We start from the raw sequence: 23,025 nt of genomic DNA, 5'->3' as shown, positions 1-23,025 counted from the left end.
CAGTGACGATTCATCAGCAATAAAATTACTGCACATCAATGCAGTTCTAGCCCTCTCCATTCCTTAACCTGACAAAGTACTAAACTCTGCTACCATTATCCTACAACTAAACACATCAGTATTGACAGCCAGTCCAAAATCTCTTCTTTTTAAGTTAATCAATCTACTGAAAACCAGAGTATTCTATGTCACATTTATTTCTGATGTAATGCCAATCTTCCAGCTTTATCATTCCATAATAATAATAAACTCTGAAGCTCTCTTCACTGGACCTGCAAGATCTTATTTAACTGCTTTATCCATTAAGGAAACTATTTTTACAACCTAAGGAAAAAGCCCTACACTTTCAAGTTTATCCTTTCCTCATTTTTTCAACCTTTCCTACATAACCAATGGTTATGGGGTGTGGGAATCCCTCCACAACACAGATGAGTTACACAAACTACATCCCTTCCTCTGGAACATCTGATACAGAGAGCATGAAAGGACAGGAAAAAAAAAATTACTATGGCCTATAAATTTCCTCAGGATAATAATATTTTCAGATCTTACCCCCCAAATACATACATACTCAACTAGAGTATATGTAGTACACATTTTCGAAATAAGGAAATCATTGTAAACTTAAGACTCAAAATTCAGGAAATATGCCATATAATACACTGAAAATTGTTTCCGCTAGCCCTTCTAGGAAGGACATTTTAACATGTAAGCCTGGCCCACAGGAACAAAGGATTATCAGGTCCTCTATTTCATAAATATTGTACGCAAAACTAAAATCTCTATCTTGCAAACAATCTATTCGCCAAAGGAAAAAGTCTTATCACTCCGTTATTAGCAAAACAATACCAGTACCAGTAGTCTGAAATCTACTCATCTGATTTTCTGGTTTAGTATGCTAAATAATTTAAAAACATATACAGATGAGAGCTGCTCTCTAAACTTATAAATGGCAAGCTTCTTTACTAATCTAGCCAGGGTTTGGTATCAGTCAGAACTCTGACACCAAAAGAACAGCATGGCAGAAAGACATTGTCCAAGTCAAACAGCCTTCTCTTTTCTAAGATTTATTTTCTTACATACAGTATTACAGTCTAGCCATCACACGCTTAACAAATTCTTGGGATTAGTTTAGAGAACTGAGAAGTTATGGATGACAAGACAACGTTGTGTGTACATAATCTCTGCACACTTCAACGCCAAGAAGTCTCCATGGAGGAAAAACAGAACCTCGCTGTCAGAATGAAAAAAGCCTGAGGAGCATCACTACTAATAAAACAGAAAAAGCTACCAGTCAGATGCCTAAGAATCTTCCTACAGACTATGCCAGCTTACTGTAGGTACATCATCTACTTTATACCAACTGTTAAGGTATAGCTCCTTTATACCAACTGTGAAGGCACAGCTCCTACCCACCCTTGCTCAGCCAGGCACACACTCTACCTACATCCCTGTTTTTCCACTTCTCTTTGCTTCTCAGTTACCCCAGACTCAACTTTATGCAAGGAGTCTTCCCCAATCTGTCTCCTTAGTTTCTTACAGTCATGATGACAAGAGTAACTATTATTGAACTGCAACAGAAAAGCCCGAGCTACAATTTTAGTCCTGTTTTTCAGTTCTGTATCCGTAACACATATGGCACTGAATAAAAGTAACAAATTATTCTAGCAAGTTTTTTTCCTGATCAATTTACTCATTTATTTGTTAGTTTCTCATGTGCTGTGAAAGAGTAAAAGAGGGGAAAAAAAATCACCAATGACATTTGATGGTTTTTCTTTAAATCATGAAGGTACTACGGACAGCTAGTAAGGCGGCCCTCTACAGACTTACTACATCACGCTGAATCAATTATTACAACAAAAACACACTCAGTAGTGCAACATAAATATTCTAAGGTGCAACTTATAAAGAAGTTATTTGTCTTTAAACTGAAGTGGTTTTCCATACCCTCCAACCAGGTTTCAGGATATGTCCTACTTATGCACAATACAATCGTAACATGTATTAACTTGAAATTAACAGAAATAGCAAAGATTTAAATGCATAGGTACAATGAAATAAAACAGTAACATATTCAAAACAATCCTTAAAAAGCACATCATCCTCCCCTCCAAAAAAAAAAAAAAAAAAAAAATCGTCTCCAGTGCTTTCTTCTTTCCCTCATTCTGGAAACTGGAAATGCAGAAGTATTTGAACTTACATGCACGCAGAGCATACAGAACTAAGCGAGGCACATACTTTTATTATGCTTCAGTTAGAGCATTACAAGTTTGCAGAAGAGAAGGCTGAACAAGAGCCAATGCTTCGCACCTCACTGCCCTATCACTGAACAATATTTCAACCATACAGAGGTTGACAGGATTTAGCAAAAAGGTCTTCCTGATAGGCAAAAAAAAATCTCTCGTGTGGCAGAAGCAGGTCTTACCTTTTCATCCTCATGCTTTCAATGTATTACTTCTCTCAAGTGGTTGACATACCTTATCAAACCTACTGCTATCCATTATTTAAATAAATGAGAGAATCCACTTGTGGATCTGAAGGCCCCAAACTTCTACAGAAGACGTATGAAGAAAAAGAAGTGATTTCTAGGGTCCTTTTAGTTTCGGGTTTTTTTTGGTTGTGGTGGGTTTGGGCTTCTTGTTCGGTTGGGTTTTTTTGTGGTGGTGTTCATTTATTTGTTTGCCTTCCAGGTCTCCCTTGGTTTTGGGTAACTTACCAGGGTTGGCTTTTGGGGTTGATTCTGTTCAAGAGGCAGCTAAGGCAAGTTACTTTATGCTTTTTAACACAAATAAAAATATTTTGACAATTATTGAGAAGAGCTGCAGACAGAGAAGATGCAGACTTTCTACTGCCTAACATTTGTAACTTGTTGCCATTCTCTTGTTTTAGCAAAACAGTCATATAAAAATAATTGATTATCAGCTGGTAAAAATTTCAAGTCTTGTTGTTTTTCAGAAATCTCAACAAATTATACATTGAAAACTCAGTCATGAGACAGTATCCCTGACTCTACAGTACATTCTGTGTCCAGTTATAGTGAATGCAGTTTTAAATTTTAATAGGAATTTCCAATATGGTTTGGCATCATCATGACTTTCGAGTGTTGGATGCACATCTCACACATTAGGCCTCCGAGGACTGGTGTTACTTAATAACTACATATTTTAATAGAAATTTACAAAAAGGAGTTACGGGTTTTGCCAACATCATCCTATTATCAGAATAAATTAAAAGAGGCAACTCAGCAACTCCTTCATGCCTCAAACCAAAACATAACAGAAAAATTACTGAAATAATGTTTAATTATGGCCTTCGATTTTAACTGAAGAGGCCAAAGCCTCTCCTCTTACGTTCCCCACTAGGACAGAACACCAGTTCAGTGTTGCAAGATCTAATCAGGCAGCCCATAATCATATGATCTGTATTTTGGCAGCATAAATGCCCAGCTTAATACCACCTTACTTGGAGGATGAGATGATATCTAGAGCAGAATCGATCCGAGCAACTCTGAACAGTCACAGCAACCTCCCTCTGCACCCCAGTATCCTCATCAACAACACACTTGCAATGTAGACCTGGAACTGCTAGACAGTCTCTTTGGCACTGCAGATACTGTCCACATACACCTGTGACCTCAGAATTGCATGTTTATAGGTAAAGTATGAACTGATAATAATTTTACTCAAGACATTCCAAATCTTTCTGGAAAGCTTATCTCTCAGGAGAGATACACAGACTCTTTATTCTTAATACCATGCAAATAGGCTGGGAGAGGGGGTCAACGTGACAATGCAGAACTCACAAATGCACAGCTATTTCCCTCTCAGTTTCCCCTCAGAGCTAACTTCCTCTAAATGAGATCATTTAAAAAAAACATCTGATAAAACAGCTCAAGAAAACATTTTTCATTACATTGGTACAAGTCTCTCTACTGAAAAACATGGGAGGCACACTGCCTTAGTCTGAAGTGAACAGGTGAGGAAGCTACAATTCTGTTTGCTATCCATGTATGACAAACTTGGACTGTACAGGGAACAGAGGTGTGTGTCTACACTTGTGCATCTGCAGTAGGCTAAGAATCGCCTAGAAGCATAAAGATATTAATGTGACTGTTGCAGAGGCATCCAAATATATCAGTGCCTGTAGTACACTTTTCTCAGTAGCAATCACAGAGCCACCATCTAGAAGACATTGCTACTGTCCCATTCAGAGAAAAAGTTATCAGACAACAGATACCAAAGCTCAACTCGACTATTGCATTAAGTATTCAGAACCACCCCAAAAAACAGAAAAGACATCAGTTTACGTTTTCTCATGTACACTAACTGTAGGGAAGACACCTGTAGAACTGGAAGCTAGCAGCAAATAAGTAACTCACCTGTTACTTCATCTCTCCTTGACTAACGTATTCAGGTTGCCTATGAAGAATGTTCAACAACAACTAAATACTGAAAATCTAGCTTAGTATCAGTTCACAACTCTAAAGATGTTTAAAGAGAACACAAATAGTATAAATGATGAAGTCTGAGAAAAGTCTAAGACAAAGAAATAGTCACTGAGTTCACTAGCGTATAAATCTTAACACAGAAAGCTGGGAAAAAAAAAAACTTAAATTTAAGATTATTTCAGATACTATGAAACAGACCTGTGCAATCTGGACATCACGTCTAGACTATATGAGGAGCAGTGACTATCCACATACAAAATCACTTGCTTGCGATGTGAAAACTGAAGTTAGATTTCACAAGCTCAGGCAAAAGAAGCTAAGTGAGGTACACCCATGAAAAGTTTGTTGGTGGGGGGACAAGGCCAAACAGAAGAAGCTAAAGAATAGCTGGTTTTGGTGGAGAGCATTTTGGTTTTGTTTTGCCACTGACCTTTTAAACTGTAAGTCTTTAACCAAAACTGAATTTGTTGAGACTACTGTAGTAACATACTAAGATGAAGGCACTTAACACTGATATTATTTCAGAACTATCCAATAGGGGAAACAGATATTTCTTGAAGAATTACTACCTCAGAAAACATACATATATTTTCTTATACTTTGTCAAAAACAGATTTGTTAAATTAAGGATAAGATGCCCTTACCTATGCAGACTGTATCCCGCACATGGCAACTCCCACAGTGGAGACCCTATGCAGACAAATCATCTAAGACAGGTTCCTTCAGTTGTTTCACTGTACCATCCCATCGACAGAGCAGGAACGGGTTGCATTCACAAGCTCTACAGACCTCTCCATATCATAACAACAAGTTCTGTTGTAACAGAGCAGTATTTTGTCCCTGAACTTGACGATTTGGGCTCATCCTGGTTTTGGCTGGGACAGAGTTAGTTTTCTTCTTAGCAGCTAGAATAATGTTGTGTTTTGCATTTAGTGTGGGATTTCTTATAAGAAAAATGTTGCTAACATATTGATGTTATTAGCTGTTGCTAAGGAAATCAAGGACTTTTCAGCCTCCCGTGTTTTGTCAGTGTGCAGGCGCACAACAAGCTGGGAAAGAGCATAGTTAAAACAACAGACTCACAACTCCTGGCTTAGTATTTGATCTTAGATTTAGGATTGAGGCCCAAATTGGCCAATGGAATATTCCATATCATGCAGCATCATGCTCAGTATGTAGCTGACGGTTGGCTGGGGGACTAGCTCTCTTCGGATACCTCTGTCTTCAGATGTCTCACTCTCTCATTGGGGCTCTCTCTCTTCCGGGACTGTGGTTTAAGGACGACTTTGTTTCGGGATCACTAGCCAGGACAGGCCAGGCATTGGTCAGCAGTGAGCAATTGCATTGCGCATGACTCATTTGTATATATTATTATTATTATTTTCTAGATCATTATCATTTTTATTATTTTTATCATCATCGCTTTTTATTTTATTTCAATTATTAAATTGTTCTTATCTCAACACACAAGTCCCCTTCCCTTTTCCCCTTTGATTCTCTCCCCCATTCCCTACGGGTGGGGAAGGGTGACTGAGTGCCTGTGTGGTATTTAGCAACCAGCCGGGTTAAACCATGACCGGACTCCATGTCTGGTTAATGACTAAAAAGGCAAAGGCTTGTACTCTGGTTTTAAAAAAATCATACATCTTTTCCCACAGAAATAAGGAAAGATTGCCATGAAGAATAAAATTATTTTTATCCTTGAGATTATCACAAGTATTTTGTGATGTTTCTTTAGAAGCTCTTTATGTCAGCTTACCAAACAATGCAAAGTGTAAGTAAGTAATCATCGACACTGGAGTAAAACAGAACATGGAGCACTATGACGGTGTTTACATCAACTAAAAATCCCTTTGCATCTTCTCACACGTAGTAATTGCATATTTCATGTTCAAAAATACTATTTTACACAGAGCAGCTGAAAATGCAGAACGTTATTCTCAAGCTTAATTCTGACATGTTTGGATCTCAGCTGTTTCATTACACTCATTTTTTCTCCAGAATTCAAAGTGATGATTTGGTACACAGTAAAGTATTCAAATGCTTTGCAAAGGATGTTCTGCTACTTCTTTGTCATCAAATGTGCGTACAAAGGATTACAGTAAAATTAAGCAAGAAATAAAATGCACATCTGTGTAAAAGATATAGCAGCAAAAAAGCAATCCTTTCTTCAAGCCAAGAAATCAGAAGTCAGAAGCATGCTTTACCATACACATCTTGGTTTACAATAAATAGAAGAAACCTTCACAAATAACATTCTTTGCACAGAAGGTAATGTACTTTCTGAAATTTTACAGGTGAAGGTTAACAAAGCTTCAAGTCCACTTTATGTTTACATGTAATGTGGTTTGCTGCTTTCAATACCAGAAAGATACAGGTCACAGAAACAGCAAAGCATAACTTGTTAATTATCACTTCTAAAAGCATTTCCAGGTCGGGCAGTTGACCAATAAGAGAAATATTCCCATAACATCAAAAAACACATTGATCTTTAGTAAAAAGCACTTGCTTGGAATCAAAGGAAACACATACTTGACCCAAAACTTATTTGAAAGGTCCACATTTCCTGCTAAACTGCAAAATCAGTTGCAACTCAACAGCAGCTCAATGCTGCTTTGCACTGGACACACTGTCACTCTAAAGCCAGAGAATTATCATTACCTCCAAAAATTTAAAATTACTTTTGAATAGTATTTGCCAACTATGATAAAAATTAACCTCCCTGTAAGTTCAAGATATTCTTGCCATACGTGATCAAGCCAGCTCATTTGAAATTTTCAACACAGTGCCTATGAACTACAACATAGTTCAGGCAGTGGAGACAGATAAATCCCTTCTGTCTTCACTTCCTTGTTTTGAAAGCAGTATCTTCAGACACATCTCTTTTTCATCTGTCCCAAATCAGAACAATCCTCCTCAAGTCTGAAATCCATAAAGACAGAATCATCTTCTTAAGGGCCTTTTTGATAGCTCATACTGTGACAGTCTACAGAGATATCACGCAACTCATTTCTACTGCCTCACACTGGCCTTAAATCAAGCGTTTATTTGTAGTTCCATATCACACATCACTGCAAACTCCTGTTTCGTAGCTTGCTCAAGCTACCCACATCTAAACTCCAATGTGTAAATAGAATTCAGCACATCTCAACATGCAAGATGTTTGCTCTGAAATTCACGTTCTCCTGATCTATTTTTCAGTCTTCTGTAACAAGAAGCTGTCTCAACTTCTTTAGTTATCTCTCTGCTACCTTCACAGGCTTCTTCCTCTACACGCTGCACACTTGCTCTCTAAAAGACAATGTTTAGAATTTCTCAGCTCCTTTTCCAGTGCCTTTTTTCATTCCTTATTGTTATTTAAAATACCGTTTTTCTATAACGCTTCCTGCCTTTCAGCATTTAGAGAGCTGCACTCCTTTACTGAGAGGAACTGGAACATGGAGTTGGACACGCTTACAGCCCAGCAGACACCATTCACATAGATCACACGTCATCAAACTTCCTGATGGCATACTTAGCTTGAAATTTTTTCAAAACTTACAGCATTTTGTAACTGCAAGGTCATCTCAACTGTCCACTAGAACATTATTTTCCCCTCAGCTTCACAGTAACTGCCACATTCCTCCAGATAATGAGATACACATTGGAAGTCCATATAGAGTTTTAGACAGTGCCTTCCTCACCAGCATTTACACGCACATGTCCTTAGTATCTTTTAACATCAAGCTATAAAGAAAAAAAACCACCACAAGTCAATTTGTTCGCTCAATTCTTAATATCCATCTTGTACTGTACATATATTTTTGCATTGATAAAGGAAATTTTAAAGCTTTTTCTTTCTACTCAAAGCATAATTACCAGCAATGCATGAAGGATGAAGAGTAACTTTTCCTCTCTTTTTTTTCCCAGAACTAAGCAGCTGCTAAGATTTGTTTTTTTGTCGTTTTTTTTAAGTCTGTATGCCATTGCTCACCTACAGGTGATGAGGAGAGACGAGTCATTTGGGAGTTTCCCACCCTGTGTATTTCCTGTGGTTCCAATAGGCTAAACAATGAAATAATATTTTGATCTTACCGAAGCACAATTTTTATATAACAGCTGTAAAAACGCACATTAACAATAAATTTCTGAGCACACTCAATGTTTCCCTCATACAAAACATTTTCAGAACACAGATGATAAATGAAGCCTTACAAAGAAGAATGATTCACATATCCTGGTAGGCCAAATATTTTGTCTGGACTGACTATAGACCAAAAAGACAGCAAAAACAAAGAATTTCCAGTAAGCATGTGCGTATCTTATGGTTCATATGTATTTAGCAAAAATTAGCCACCTGCCAGCATGGCATTAACGCAAATGTTCAGGCTGGCCATAATTTCTACCCACTAAACCTCACACAGGTACGTGCAAGCCAGTATTGTAAAGCAATATAAGATGATCTCAAGAGAGTTTAGCCCAAAATGCTTAGACACGTTTTACCCTGCATTCTGCAGTACTCCATAAGCTGGGGATGTGAGAGGGCATGAGAAAGGCTCCACAGTTATTGGCCTTCTGTTATGCCGGAATTTCAAAAAACTGGTGTGTCACCATTCAAACATCCTGGAGTTACCCACCGACAGCCCCACACAGCCTTACCAGTACACTCTGCTGTCTAAAGATAGGAGGACTTACCTGGAGCACCTTTTAGGAGAACAAACTGAAAGAAAGATTGAGTAGAATGATTTTCAGGTCAAAATAACTATAGCCCAGAACAAGAGGAACAAGTAAATAGCCACCAATTCCACCAATGCTTACGTGATTTAAAAGAAATGGAAACAAATACATGCCAGTGATCACGATTACACAAGGGCAAATGCAAGCAGATTGCCACAGTAGTCAAAATCATCTCATGATGTCATCTTACTAAACTACTGTGTGACAAACTTTGTTCTTCACAGCTGCAGAAAAGTTCCAAACAACATGTTTAGCTTCTGAACCAAGAACAAAAAGAACAGGTCTACTTCAAAAAGGCCATCAAAATTAACACCATTGTTTGAAACATCCACAAATGTCCACAAGTTAAACACTATTTGTTTGTGTTTTGGCTTTCAAAGGTTAACAGTTTATTTCATTCCCTCCTCCCCTAAGAACACAGCTGTCAGAGTGACTTAAATTAAGTGGGGATCAACACCAAGTCGTCCTTTGTAAGAGTTGCAGAAAAATAATATGGTGTACTCAAATTTACTTTAAATCTACGCACATGAATTTTGAAATACAGAAGTGTTACTGTGTATTTGTATTTCTTCTAACACTAGTCAGTTCTCCAATGAAGCCGAACTTTGTATCACGTGAATTATATTTTGTCCATGTAGAATAACATTATTTCATCCGATCTCTAAGCATAGTTAAACAAATACTCCAAACGTTGCTAAATACTTAGGTGACTAAAATTAAAAAAAAAAAAAAAATCAAACAGAATGGCCTGAAATAAACATCAACTTGTGATTTTAAACGAGTATGTTCTTTCAGTTTTTTAGATAATTCCTTTAAAACTGTACTGCAAGAATAAAGTATGATTCTCTGCTTACGTGCTAAATTACCTGTTTCCTTACTGTCATCTCTCACCCCATAAATAAGCTACACTGCCAAGATTTTACATGTCAAAACACATTTCCAGTGCATGCATCGTTAGCAGTAAAAATAACTTTAAAAAAATCCTCAATCCATACTTTGAAATTGTAAGAAACTGAAGAAACTGGTTGTTTGAAATAAGAGCATAATTGAAGAAAACAGAGCTGCATCCATGTCCTAGCAAACAATTAGATGCCACTTGACTATGAGCCCATAACAAATTAACAGAACATAGCCCTCCCCCTTCTGAGGTTGTAAAAGGCCCAGAATATTAACTAGAGTGTACTATAACGTGTCTATTACAAAGGAAAGCAGATACTCTTAAGTGACAGGAAACCATGTTCTTGCAAGTAAGAACATCACTTTCAGATAGGTCTCCTACAGAAGTAAGGTTTATGTGATCAATTGCCTTTAACCCAAGCAAATATTATCCAGTGACCCTGATTTGAAAAAAAATTTAGTATTCAAGACACGCTGTTGCTCATCCAGTAGCAGTCCTACTAGTTAAACATAACTCTTGAGGAGTTACCAGTTAAACAGCAACAGCTTAGATTCTTATAAAGCCTCAGACCCGAAAATTTGCTGAAAATTAAGATTGGCAAGACAATGTTGACAAAATCTTTGTCCATCTGCTGTAAAGACTGCAAAAAGCGTATTATGCTTCGCACAACTATATTGATTACTACAGTCCAAATCTCTTCTTGGTAACTGGCAAATACATTAAGAATAAAAAAAAAGATTCAGTCAAATAAATCTACTAAAACATAGAATTTATGTTTTTATGTCTCCAAACCTATTTTCAAACTTTTAGAAAGTACAGCTAACAGGTAGGCAGTATATATCAGATTTATGAAGTAAGTAATTAGGAATTCCTAATGCTCAATAACTACCGCTCATTTCTAGATTTCATATGGGGATTTTTTTAAAAAGCTAGATATCTCTATACCAGATTTTTCACAGAAGCCATATGTTCGTCCTTTTGGAGTTGGGAGGGTGTTGAAGAGTTTTGCAGAATACTAATTCTTGCTACAAAACCTGTGTGATTTGACAGAAAACAGTGAAAGATCAGATCACTGGGTGATACAGTTGATTATTAAACTTCAGGATGTATAACAGAAACTGATCAGAATATCTGATCAATTTTTATATTCTGTTGAAATATTTACCCTTGGGTTGCTTTTTTTTCCAACCCAAAGAAGTATGAAAAAAATTGGTTTTTAGCAAACAGGAACTGATTTTTAATTCAGAACTATATGCTGCAGTTTAAGAGTATTCTGCTTCAGGATTTCAAAGTATTTTATTAGTAGCCATGACCTCAGTTTTACAAGAAACCTGAAATAAAAAAAATACTGATTTTCGGGTAGATAGAGAAGTGAAGGAGGAAAGAGGTTAGCAGTGGGAGACAATACAACCCACGAACTTTATTATAACTTTCAGCACACTGGCCGAGAACAAATAGAACACACATAACTGTAACAAAGGAAGGTTTGAGTCGCACTGTTTTTATTTTTCAGCATCCTATCTTTAGCCATCATAACTTTGGGAAAATGAACATCTCCAAGGTCACTTCCATAAGATAAACAACACTATGGGTCTAGTCCAGGTTAAGACTTTTATTATTATTATTACTTTTATATAGATCTTACCTCTGGGTTTTCTAACTTCAAATAATGGTAAACATATTATCAAGAAAACAACATATTATAAAAACAATAGTCTTCTGAGTTAGGCCTTTAAAATCCTACCTCACTGTAATGAGGAACAATCCTCATTTTCATTAGAATTAAGTATGGATGCCAATTGTTACTTTCTATCTTCTACTAGGCTACTAACAAGAAAAGCAGCTATGACTATCCATGACTACGTCTAGAAACTAGACCAGTGAAGTCACATGTTCTTAAACTGCAATTTTCTAAAATTGCGCCATTTACTAAAAAAACTGGATCATATTTTCTTAAAAGAAAGAAAAACTCATAAGTAAGCAATTTTTTAAAAAAATGCAAAAACACCTCATAAGATCAGAAATGTTGAAATTGTGTTATCTGAATACTTTTCAAGACCACTCTCTCACAAAAAATAAAATGCTTCAGTGACAGCCTTGCCTTTTCCAAAAAGATGTGGCAAAAGAGAATAAAATAATAAAAACAGCCTCTGCAACAATATTTTGTTAAATATGTATGATCTCATCTCTCAATAATAAACACTATAAACAAAATATTTGGAAAACACAGTACTGAAACAACAACTTTACAAAAGTACCACTACTTGTATCAACACTGTTTACTCAGTGGCAATCCTGGTATCATTATTTATGCAGATTAATCAAACAGGAAAGAGAACCTTTTGAAAGAAGAGTTTTGAATTCCAAATCACAAACATGTGGCGCTCTATGGCTTTGTTTCTTTTCAGTTGCCTGTAACTGAAAAAACATGACACTTGCTTTGGCTGTCCTGCTGAATTACAATGCCATCACCACTGACACACCACAGCTTGACACTCTAGTCCTACCACAACCTACTGAGATGGTTTCAGATCTTCTACTTCATTTTGCTGCTTCTCTGCTGGAAACGATCAACCACTCAGACCTGGAAAAAGGGGACGTGCTCCCTGCCTCAATCGTGTCAATACAAATCCAGGTGTCTCAGCTTCAAGCACATTTACTGGCAGCTTGAGTCAAAACCTCAGCTCCTCAGCGGAACTAGAACAGAACTGGCAAAAGTGTCTAAAATTGCTGTAGGGGCACCTGAGTCCACCTAAAGTGCAAATCTGAGACTTCCACAGGCATTATCTTAACTGACTTCTGCAAAGTGGACCAGAATTTGTTACTTAAAATAAGCACTTAAGTTTTAGCTGCTATAAAATATCTAAAGAGGAAACATTTCTCTGCAGCACTTTAAACATTTAAAACTTTTATGAGTGTCTGAACACAAACTCTAACTATTTATTACCACAGAAAACATCCTTTTATTCTGTGTATATGCCTTCTTATCTTACTTGTTTCGGAAATACTATTAAAAGGCATCCATTCCAAGCCTTGAGCTTTTCACTGGTGCTGAAACTTGTTGATCATGAGAAACACACCGCAATTAGTTCCCTATTCTGCAAAAGCAAGTAGCTCCTCAAATGTGTAAAGTAAGAATAATTCATTAATTATATTTCCAAGAAATGTAGGGTGAATCCCAAAGTCAAAGGTGATCCTCAGGCCGCAGCTCTTCCCTTCTTTAACAGAGAACTCCAACCGGTTCCTCAGCTGCGCTTGGGCACAAACTGTTGCTCAGGCAGAGGCCTCAGGCTCAGCTGTTTTACAAAACGCAAATTCTGCCTAGAAGCCCACCAGCAAACATGCCAACCACAGCATCAGGGACCTCCAGAAGGACCCACGGCCTTAACAAGTGAGCTTCTGCACCGCTAACTGCACAAATGCCATACCCAGGGTTTACGAGCAATATGAGTTTTCAAAGCTGGGAAAGAAGGGGATATCAAAGGCAAATCCAGACCTTTCTACTAGACACAATGAATTCAGTAACAATTTTCAAACACATTAGCATCCGCTACCAGCTCTTACAGGTTCAGTATGGAGAGCTGTGTCCATTACTAAACAAAAAACAGTGAAGAAAAAAAAAATCCTCACAGACTGAAGGTTCTAAGAACTCACAACTCAGAAGAGAGAGACTAGAAATAGATTAAATTACCAATATAATATGGGGAAAAATGCAGTTTTAAATCTGTGGTTAAGGAAAAGTATAATCAATTTTCCTTTGAAATCTTTAAGACATTCTAAGTTCTTCAAAAACATGAAACCTACTTCCCTCTTCACAAGTTACCCATCAAGAAGAAAAAAAAACTGAAATCTTCGTGTAATTTTTACTAGAATGATTTGTGTCAAACTTAGTTTAAAAATAGCATATACTAACAATATAGAACAGTAACAGCTTAGTCATTGCACAAGCTTTGTCAGACTACTATATGTTTTCTGGGGAAAGAAGCTAATTATGAAGAAACAGGAACAAGATGTGTGGCTTGCTTTTTTTTAAATGCAATTGCAATTTGCATTTTTATGAAAAGCAGCCTGTGTAGCAGTATTAAAAACCACAGATTTCCTAATTTACTGTTATTTAAAAAGTACGGTATGCCCATTCAACAGTGTTTCAGGAATTAAAAGTCCATTACAGTTGTACTGACAACAGGATCACAACTTTGCCCTATTGAAAGTCCTGAGTATTTTGTTAGTCATACAGTCAGCTCATGATTACTACCACTTACGAATTATATTTATAGTTCATAGAACAATAGGCAGAAAAAAGGATGAGTGTCCACATTTCTTCATCAAAAGCACAAATACATATGTTAAATGTACAAATTTGAAATGTGAAAGAGTTTAACAATGCAGCAATCAAGCTAAAAGGTTTATTGTGCTACAACTGGTACAGTCACAAGAAACACCAGTGCAATGCTTTTTAGATATGCAAATAGCTAAGAGCCACAAACATTGCTCAGGGGCTCTAACCTCTTATCCTGTAACTATTTTCAGTTATTTCCTACTTAGCCAAATTAAATGTACCATCTTAAGTCTCAATGCTCAATATCTGCCTCTAGCTCAATTATTTCAGAAAACTTCACACCAAACACTTTCTGTTTCTAAGAAATAAGGCTGGGGAAAAGGACTTTTTTGCCTAAACTAGAATTCTAGCAAACATTCTTTTAGGCCCAAAATCTACAGCAGGGACGAAACCTGGCCTTTGTGTTTATGTGATGAACTGATACTTATTTAAATATGAAAACCACAAGAAATCAGACTGACTGGACAAGAGGACTTCATCTGAGAAAAACACAGAGTAGATAAAAATGGCTGAACAGAGATTGAGAGGGAGAGAAAGAGGGAGAAAGAGAGAAACACACTAAGGTCAGAGAATCTTCTGGGGTAAACCTGGAAAACCAAACCAGAAGACAGAAAGACTTCTAAAATACTCAAAAGAGTAAGCAGGAAGAGTGGCCACTGTTTCACAGAGCAAGGGTTCCCAAACCACATGGAAGCCATAGGCAGCCCACTACAGAGCCTGAAGGGGACGCAGCCAACTGACACCGCTCAGCACTCCTAGCACTAATATTTACAGCATCTGGCAAAAGTAGCTCAACGAAATCCATTTTGCAAAGCACAATTTTCCACAACTGAAGTCAAGATTCTAGAAAGAAGCATTGTCGTTCCTCTGCATCCGCAAGTATCTGAGAAATTCTCTGCCAGAACACATCATCCTCCTTCCATTTACTATTCCATTAGACCAAACGTGTAAGTCTATCATTTAAAAAGATGTTTCCAATCTTGCTGAAGGCCTATCCAAATGTCAGACAGTGAATTTTCTGGATTTTTCATTTTTTAATGTTAGGAAACAACATACGAACCACATTAAAAGGATGTTATTCCTATCTTCCCCCCCTCCTCAAATCTCTAATTGATTGATTTTGTAACCCCAGTAACATTCCTTTGTCCCTTTTTATCCATTGAGTCTTCCAGGGTCCAATGTGGTTTTGTATGCAGCTGTCCTGAATTTGTATCCAGAATTATGACGATTTTGTGTTTTCTGCATTCCTCTACTACAGCTACATGAAACCTCAGACTCTACTGTCTGTCACCAACTACGGGTTTTGGCTGCAGCACTAAGCGTCTGTTACCTATGTCCAGTTTAGTGGAAATTTTATTATTAGTTACTTTGTTGTTACCTTGAGCTTAAGACTACTACAAAGCAAACAAAGAATTCAAACTATGTTCAATGATTGCATTTTTTCATATACAATTTGTAGAAAATTGAGACTTGTACACATTAGTGGCACGAAATCACGATGTATCTAGTCACTAACAGATAAGCAATAACAAGCATGTTCTTGGCTCAATGAGCAGGGATTTAGCTGCCAAATCCCAATCAACACTAATTGGATTGTCCTTGACTTCAGAATGTACCACTGACACCAAAGGAAGAATTTATTTCAACAAATACTTATAACTGGAATACAACTCCTGAAACACCAAGCAGAAGAAAATTAACCTCATCAATGATGACAGTGTTATTGTTAGAAATATTTTTTTTTTTACTAAAAAAAAGTTTTGTTACTGCGAAAGAGGAGTAAAAGAAGACTTTCTAATTACCAGTATATATTTGTAAGATACAACTTTCACTGAGGTCAGGGTTGAACAGTGAATCTACTGTCCCACATTTTAAATTATTCCACAGTGACTGGGGCCTTCCTTTGTTTTTTACTTTGTAAGTACCAGTAGCTCCGGAAGTAGCTGGCATTTTAAATTCATGTCAATGAACTACCGTAGCGGTATCATTATCTTCCTCAGTGTTATCTTATAACACTATCATGTTTGTGATGCTGGAGGAGTTAAATGCCATTCTCATTGTCTCCCACTGAAAAATATGCTTGCGATTACAGAAGGCCAGCGCTCAAATAGTATTCAGTCTTGCATAACAAACTGTTTTCCATGAACATACTGCAGGAAAAAGTGTCTTTTTGTTAGATAATCCACAAAATTAATCCAGGACAGAAAAGGGGAGAGTGAGTTTCTTTACTGCAATTTAGTCTTAAAATATCCCTGAAGATATGAAATGTTACTTCCCTCAACAGAACCTGTGTCTTCACATCTTAGGACAAATGAAGATAGCTTACAGAATAAACATTCAGGCTCCATGAATGCCTTGATTTAAATTGAAAGGCTGAAAAAAATTTATGTATTTTTATTGCTGCCGTTATTACAACAGTAAGACCAAGTGAAGAGTTTCAAATCCAAGTTCCTCAGAGATATTGATCAGCAGATATTTGAGGAAAAGACGACTTCTACTGATCTGTATTGATTTTAAGATTTTTCCAAAATTATAGTGAATCCATAAATCAAAATAACAATACTTTTTTTTTAGTCAACATTATATAATAGAAAAAATTGCTTGAATAGGAAGACATGCTACCAAAAAAATACTAGTTTTGTCGGGGTTTTTTCCTCCAAGCAGATTTTCAAGATAGCCTTATCTCACAAAAAAAAAAAAAAAAAGCCCACCAAACCCCAAAACAAAATGGAAAAAAAAAAAGAAACACCACCGAAAAAGCCACCAAACTTATGCAATGGAAATTCTTTTCTTATTCTTTACACAGTGGTATTGAGGAGACTGCTGAATTCAAAAACTAAACTGAGCAAGGACAGAGTTTGTAGAAAGAGATAATTTCTTAGACTAGAGCAACTAATTTGTTTGGAAAAGCTTTCGGGCACCCATGTGCTTCTCCAGTCACAGCCAACTACAGCAATCTCTTCGCAATACACAGTTACTTACATATCTGCATTTTCTGTTTTACAGAGATTGCATACCAAGACACTAAATATCATCCACTCCTTATACACACACTAGCTCAGAGGAATGTCCAACTACAAATATACAACAAATACACAAAAAAATTATATATTATATGCTATTTATCTCCCAAAATGAAAAGAATATTCTTCGCAGGCAAAATCTGCCCACAGGGAAAAAAAAAAAAAAAAAGAATCAGATGACTGCATTTAGGAACTTCTCCTACTCTACCATCAATCACTCGTCTGGTTTCACAACCTACCAAGATATGAAGCTATGTTAGACAAGAAAGGCTTCCCTCAAAAGGAGTTGATAAAAATCAAAACAGAAACAACCACAACAGAGCCTACACGTTATATCAGCACTTATCAGTTATGACAACAGCCAAATAAAACTGCTATACGTTGCAAGCCTTCTGTCATACACATTGCAACTGCATACACAAGCAAGAACAAAAACCATTAGTCTGTCTTCTTACAACGAACAAGTCTCACAGAAAATATTTGTTCCATCTTGCAGGTTTTCAGAGTTAACCGCCGGCTACACAACAGCATCCCGTAGGAGAGCCATTATGGGTGTACGAGCAAATTAATCAAATCCAGTATTTAGTTCTCTCTTCTTTAACCTTGCCTTTCAGGTGCTGAGCTAATAAAGACACAAAATGTTCTCTCTTTTACCTTTTTAAAGTACCATCATATGTAAATTCCAGGGATAAATTTATGATTATGGCTTATACTAGCAAAAACAAAACAAGCAAAACAAAAAGGCATTTTCTCATGCCCTTCTCTGATCTTTGCAAACATCTGTGCTCTTCCTAAATCCCATCTACATTCCATTATGCAAACATATTAAATGGGAATTTTTGGTGAAGCATACCAAACACACTTCAAAATCCATGGAAAAAGAGAATGGATATACAGTAAGGTCTTCTGGGACGTTCTCTAGCTTTAAATCCAGAGTGCCTACATTTTCTAGCACCTTTGTTCCCTTCAGAGACTTCTGTAAATGCTTTCTGCCACAAGTTATGCAACAGCTTTATATTGTGCTGATATGTTGGACAAAAATGTGGTTATATACCTTCGTAAAGGTTCCGCTGAATACAAGATAATCATGGTAAAGCAATCAACCTTGGTGTATGAATGAAATCCTTCACATTTCCACTGTCAGAACAAAAACGATGGGGTTTATTAAATCCGGGAGATTTATTAAATCTGGTTTCTCCAACTCTGCCAAGACACTGAACATGAACTTCCAATAGGAGCTACTGCTATCGAAGCTCTTTCTAGCAGCTCAGAATGAGTCTTGAAACATACAACAGCAACTAGAACTAGGATATATTTAAGCTTCCTTTACAGTGAAAGACAGAGCAAGTAATTTTTAAGCAAGAATACAGTCAACTGTACCCAAAATACATAAAAAGCTAGGTGAATCAGATCATCCTTTACAACACAAAGACTTCTCCTTAACTTCCTACGTGCCCGAAAGTCTACTGACACCTAAATTGTCAACGGCAAAGCTCATTCTCCACTCAGGCTGAATCTCCATGCAACTTGCCAAACACAACTGCCTGTTATGGGAACGATTCAAAAGCACCCATTACTTTCCTCAGAGCATGCAGGAGACTAGCATCTTTGTGCCCAAGGTTCCAGGACCATTTAAGCTGATATAAACTCAGGCTGCAGTGATCTGTCCTCCTCCTGCATGCTCCTGCTCCTCCTTTATGCTGATACTGGCACTCATTTGATACCCTGGTGAGCCAGCTCTGTTTGAAAAATTAGCAGAAAAGTAATACCAAAAAAAAAAAACCCAAACCAACACTGACACAAGCAAAATACTCAGCAAGAAAGGTCTTTTTGACAGGTCAGCATCCTAAAACAAGCCAGAAACGAAAGGAAGATTTAACACAATAGGGATGACAGCACTAGGACTACAGTAAAATCAATCTACATAGGCCTAGACCGGAACAGGAATGAACTTTAAAATGTCTGACTCCTAAAGGATACTCTTTCTGGTTTATTTGAGGACAAGAAAAACGTTCACTTCCCCTTAAGACTGACTATGTTGGATAAGAACTTGTGACAACTTTTTCTGCAAGAAGAAAAATCTGGAAACCTGCTCCTAAATTGCACAAGTGCAGAAACACAGCATTTTAGATACTTATAGTGAATGTTTTTGAATAAAGCTAGATAATTTGCTTGCACAGGAAAGTAATATCTTTACCACACTTTCAGTATACTGCAGATATTGGCACACGTAAATAAATCCGTGTCACATCTGAGGTCAGAGCTGATGATGGCTGCTACGGAGAGACAGCAGAGGCAGTAGGGCTTTTCTAGGAGAACGGTCATTTCTATAAACATCCTTTCTTATTAACCGCAAGTGCATATTATCCAAACTGCTGCTGACGTACAGGTTTGGGAAGAGGTGGAAGGTTACAGGATTTTTGTTTGCTTGTTTACACGAAGATATTCCACAGATTATTCCTGAAAAAAACACTATGAAATGTAATTACACTCAACATTAAAATCAAATATGTTTAAACTAAGCCAGAACCCTGCTGAAGATGAAGAAAAAAAGGTATTTAAAAGCTTTACGGGTAATAAGTCTATAAGCCTAGAAATGTTTGCCCCTGCTTTTTCATATAGAAGGAAGCATAATAAACACATCAAGAAACTACGACTTTTACAAGAAAAAGAAAGGTCAGTACTCCATGTATTATAGGACCGCAAGTGGGGGTAAAGGAATTTGGAAAACAATGCATGCCTAGTCTTCAACAGAATGTTGCTCCTTCAAGCATTTTTAGTACGAAGCATTAAAGTAGCAATGAGTAATTTAAATAATGAACTCTAAATAGTTAGTTTCTGGGCACGACCTTTTCAAATTAAGGTTCTGGAGTTATTTCTGAATCTGGTCAACTTCATCCATGAAAGCAACTCTACTAACTTAACGAGACAATTTATGTACAGGAAGTTAAACACATACTTAAACACTACAGATGAAGATATTTTACAAACATAAAGCTTTCCAATGTCATCTGTGATTTTATGTCACATACTGGCTATGTCAGATTGATCAGACCCTTTATAAGAAGCAGCCTACTTGCTTATCTCCTCCTTAAAAGCACCACCGTATTTTCTGGTTGCAACTTTGATTTGGGCTCTCTACTGTCGTTGGGGAAAACGTTCCAAACACAAGAAGTGAAAAGGGAGGTCTTTATTTTAACATGAAGTAGTGTCTATTTCACATGCCTTGTAATTTTGCCACTACAATCAGGGCAAGCCTATTTCCAAATGAAGCCGGAACCACGCTGTAATTATGAAATAATTATTCTGGTATAGTAAAATCCAGAAGACACTTGGTAAAATCTTGTAAGCCACTGTGTCTTTAAACACATAGATATAATGTTTTCTCTGAAAACTGTGTTTCTTAAAAAAATAAAAAAATCTTACTCTCTAAGTTTACTAGCTACACTTTCAGAATGAACAGATGCAGATTACATGCAATTGCCACTTCAAAGAATTACTTAGAGATACAAACTTGAGTGTTGTTTGGTTTATGCATAATCAAATAATTCAGGGGACATTCAACTGTTTAAAATATTGTTTATTAACAACATTCATTCAAAAGATCATTCTGAAATACCCAGCACAAACACATACCAGTTGACAATCACTTCATTTTCAAACTAGTTTATATACTGATTTAAGGTCTCTCCAGCAACCAATGTGGTATTATCAAAACAGAAAGTTGCATAATGGAAACCACTCTCTCTCATCCACAAAACGATAGCGGGCAACACCGCTTTCCTTTCACCCGAGCAGATGGAAAACACCTCGGTTTTCTAAGAAAAGCCGTTCCTGAAGAGGCCCCGAGCGCCCCAGCACCCCCCGAGGTGCCGGCTGCGGCACCTTTCTAACAGGCGGCAGGCTGTGAGACAGACCCCGGCCAAAACCGGCGGAAAGCCCCACCGCTCCCCCGAGACCCCGCAGTCTGTTCTCCCTCGAGGCCGCGGGCGTCCGCGCCCGGCTAACAGCACAGAGGTGAAGGACCTGCAGCCAGCACCGCCGTCTTCTGCGGAGGCGGCTCGGGAAAGGGGCGCGCACAAACACTCCCAGCGCCCCGCCGGCCCCCGCTGCCTGCTCAGCGCCCGCGGCCGCTCGGGCACCGGCTGCGGGCGGAGGCGGGGGGCCGCTGCTGTACACGTCCGTGGGCGGCGTCTTAAGCTACCCCCGCTTTCTGGAAAGAATCGCTGCCCGTTTCCAAGGGCCAGGGCGGCGGAGAAAGGCCGCGGAGCACGCCCCGGCCGGCTGCCCGGCGCCGCGCCGTGCCCCGCTCACCCTGGGCCCGGGTCAGCGGCGACGCCAGGTGGGCTGCGGCCGCCCCCCGGCCGGAGGTGGAGGGCCCGAACAGCCGGCCGCCGGGCGGTAGAGGAGCCCATCCGCTTTCCCGCCGGCCCGCTCCGCCTCAGGAAAACGGGATTAACCCTTCCCTCGCCCCCGCCGGCCGCAGCGCGCCCCGGCGGGGGCGAGGCTGGCCCCGCTGCCCTCCGCCGCCCTCCTCCCCACGGGCGGACACGCGCCCCGTGTGCGCGGCAGTCTCCTCCTCCTGCGGCCCGACCGGAGGCGGGAGGGGGCCGGGACCGGGCAGGAACGAGGGGAGGCGGGAAGAGGCCAGGCACCGCGGGGCAGCCCTGCGCGCAGCCACACCTACCTGTCTTCTCATGGTCATAGCCCACCACAATGAAATAGTCGGCCAGCCTAGCCATGGCTGAGAGGAGCCTGCCTCAGGCCTCACCACCTCTGCTGCTGCTGCGGCGGCGGCAGCTCCCGGGAGGCTCAGCATCCTCCGCTGGACGCCCGCTGCAAGAGAAGCAGCACCACCTCAGCCATGTTGGAGCCGCGGGCGCGCTCTGCGCCTGCGCGCCGCCGAGACCGCTGCGCCGTGACCCCGCCGGGCTGGGCGTGGGCGGAGGGCTCGCCGGCGGCACGCGGCTGGGGCGGCACGGCCCCGCCGCCCCGGGCCGCCGCCCGCGCTCGCGGGTCCCGGGCGCACGGTGTGTGCCCGCGCTGCGCAGCCCGCACCGCTCGCGATGGGCTTTGTCTGCTCGCAGGCTCCCTGTGAAGTACCCACCCCGGGCGCAGGGCGTTCGAAACACTTTCTCTCTTAAAAAAAAAAAAAAAAAAAAAAAACCACAAAAAAAACCCGGGAGGGCTGTTCGATCTGCACGCTTGGGAAACGGCGGGAGCCTGAGCGGGACTTCACCTCACCGTCCTCGGCGGGACCTCTCCTGAGAGGAGGTGCCGGGGAAGGGCATCGCCCCTGCCTAGGCTGTGCGAAAATAAAACCCGGCAGCGAACTAACGCCATCCCCCCACGAGCTCAGCTTCAGGAATCGAGACTTCACGTTTCCAGGATGTTTCCTGTTTACGTTTTGTCCGGGATGTGCGGAACACGCTGCCGCGGAGGAAGTCGGCCCGCACGGCTGCCGCAGCGCTCACGGCCCCGACGGCGCGGCTCGGCCGGGCTCTGCGGCGGTGCCCGCCGCCCGCCTGACAAGCAGTCGAGGGACGGGCAAAGGACTTCAAGCCCCGCCTCATCTCACACCGGCAGCCGCGACCCCCGGCGC

General features: G+C 39.6%; 1 protein-coding gene across 1 annotated transcript in view; it reads right to left on the bottom strand.

Moving 5' to 3' along the window:
• SBF2 (SET binding factor 2) overlaps window positions 1–22,165 on the bottom strand; it is a 282,057-nt gene extending 259,892 nt beyond the window's left edge. Inside the window, exon 1 of the mRNA XM_086612941.1 lies at window positions 22,111–22,165. Coding sequence (XP_086469067.1) covers window positions 22,111–22,165 — 55 coding nt within the window. The remainder of the gene's footprint in view (window positions 1–22,110) is intronic.
• Between the last annotated feature and the right edge of the window lie 860 nt (window positions 22,166–23,025).

This window comes from Tauraco erythrolophus, chromosome 6 (genome assembly GCF_009769465.1).
Source record: "Tauraco erythrolophus isolate bTauEry1 chromosome 6, bTauEry1.pri, whole genome shotgun sequence".
NCBI classification, from domain to species: domain Eukaryota; kingdom Metazoa; phylum Chordata; class Aves; order Musophagiformes; family Musophagidae; genus Tauraco; species Tauraco erythrolophus.
Note: the sequence above shows the minus strand (reverse complement) of the source record. Positions and strands in the feature narration are given on the sequence as shown.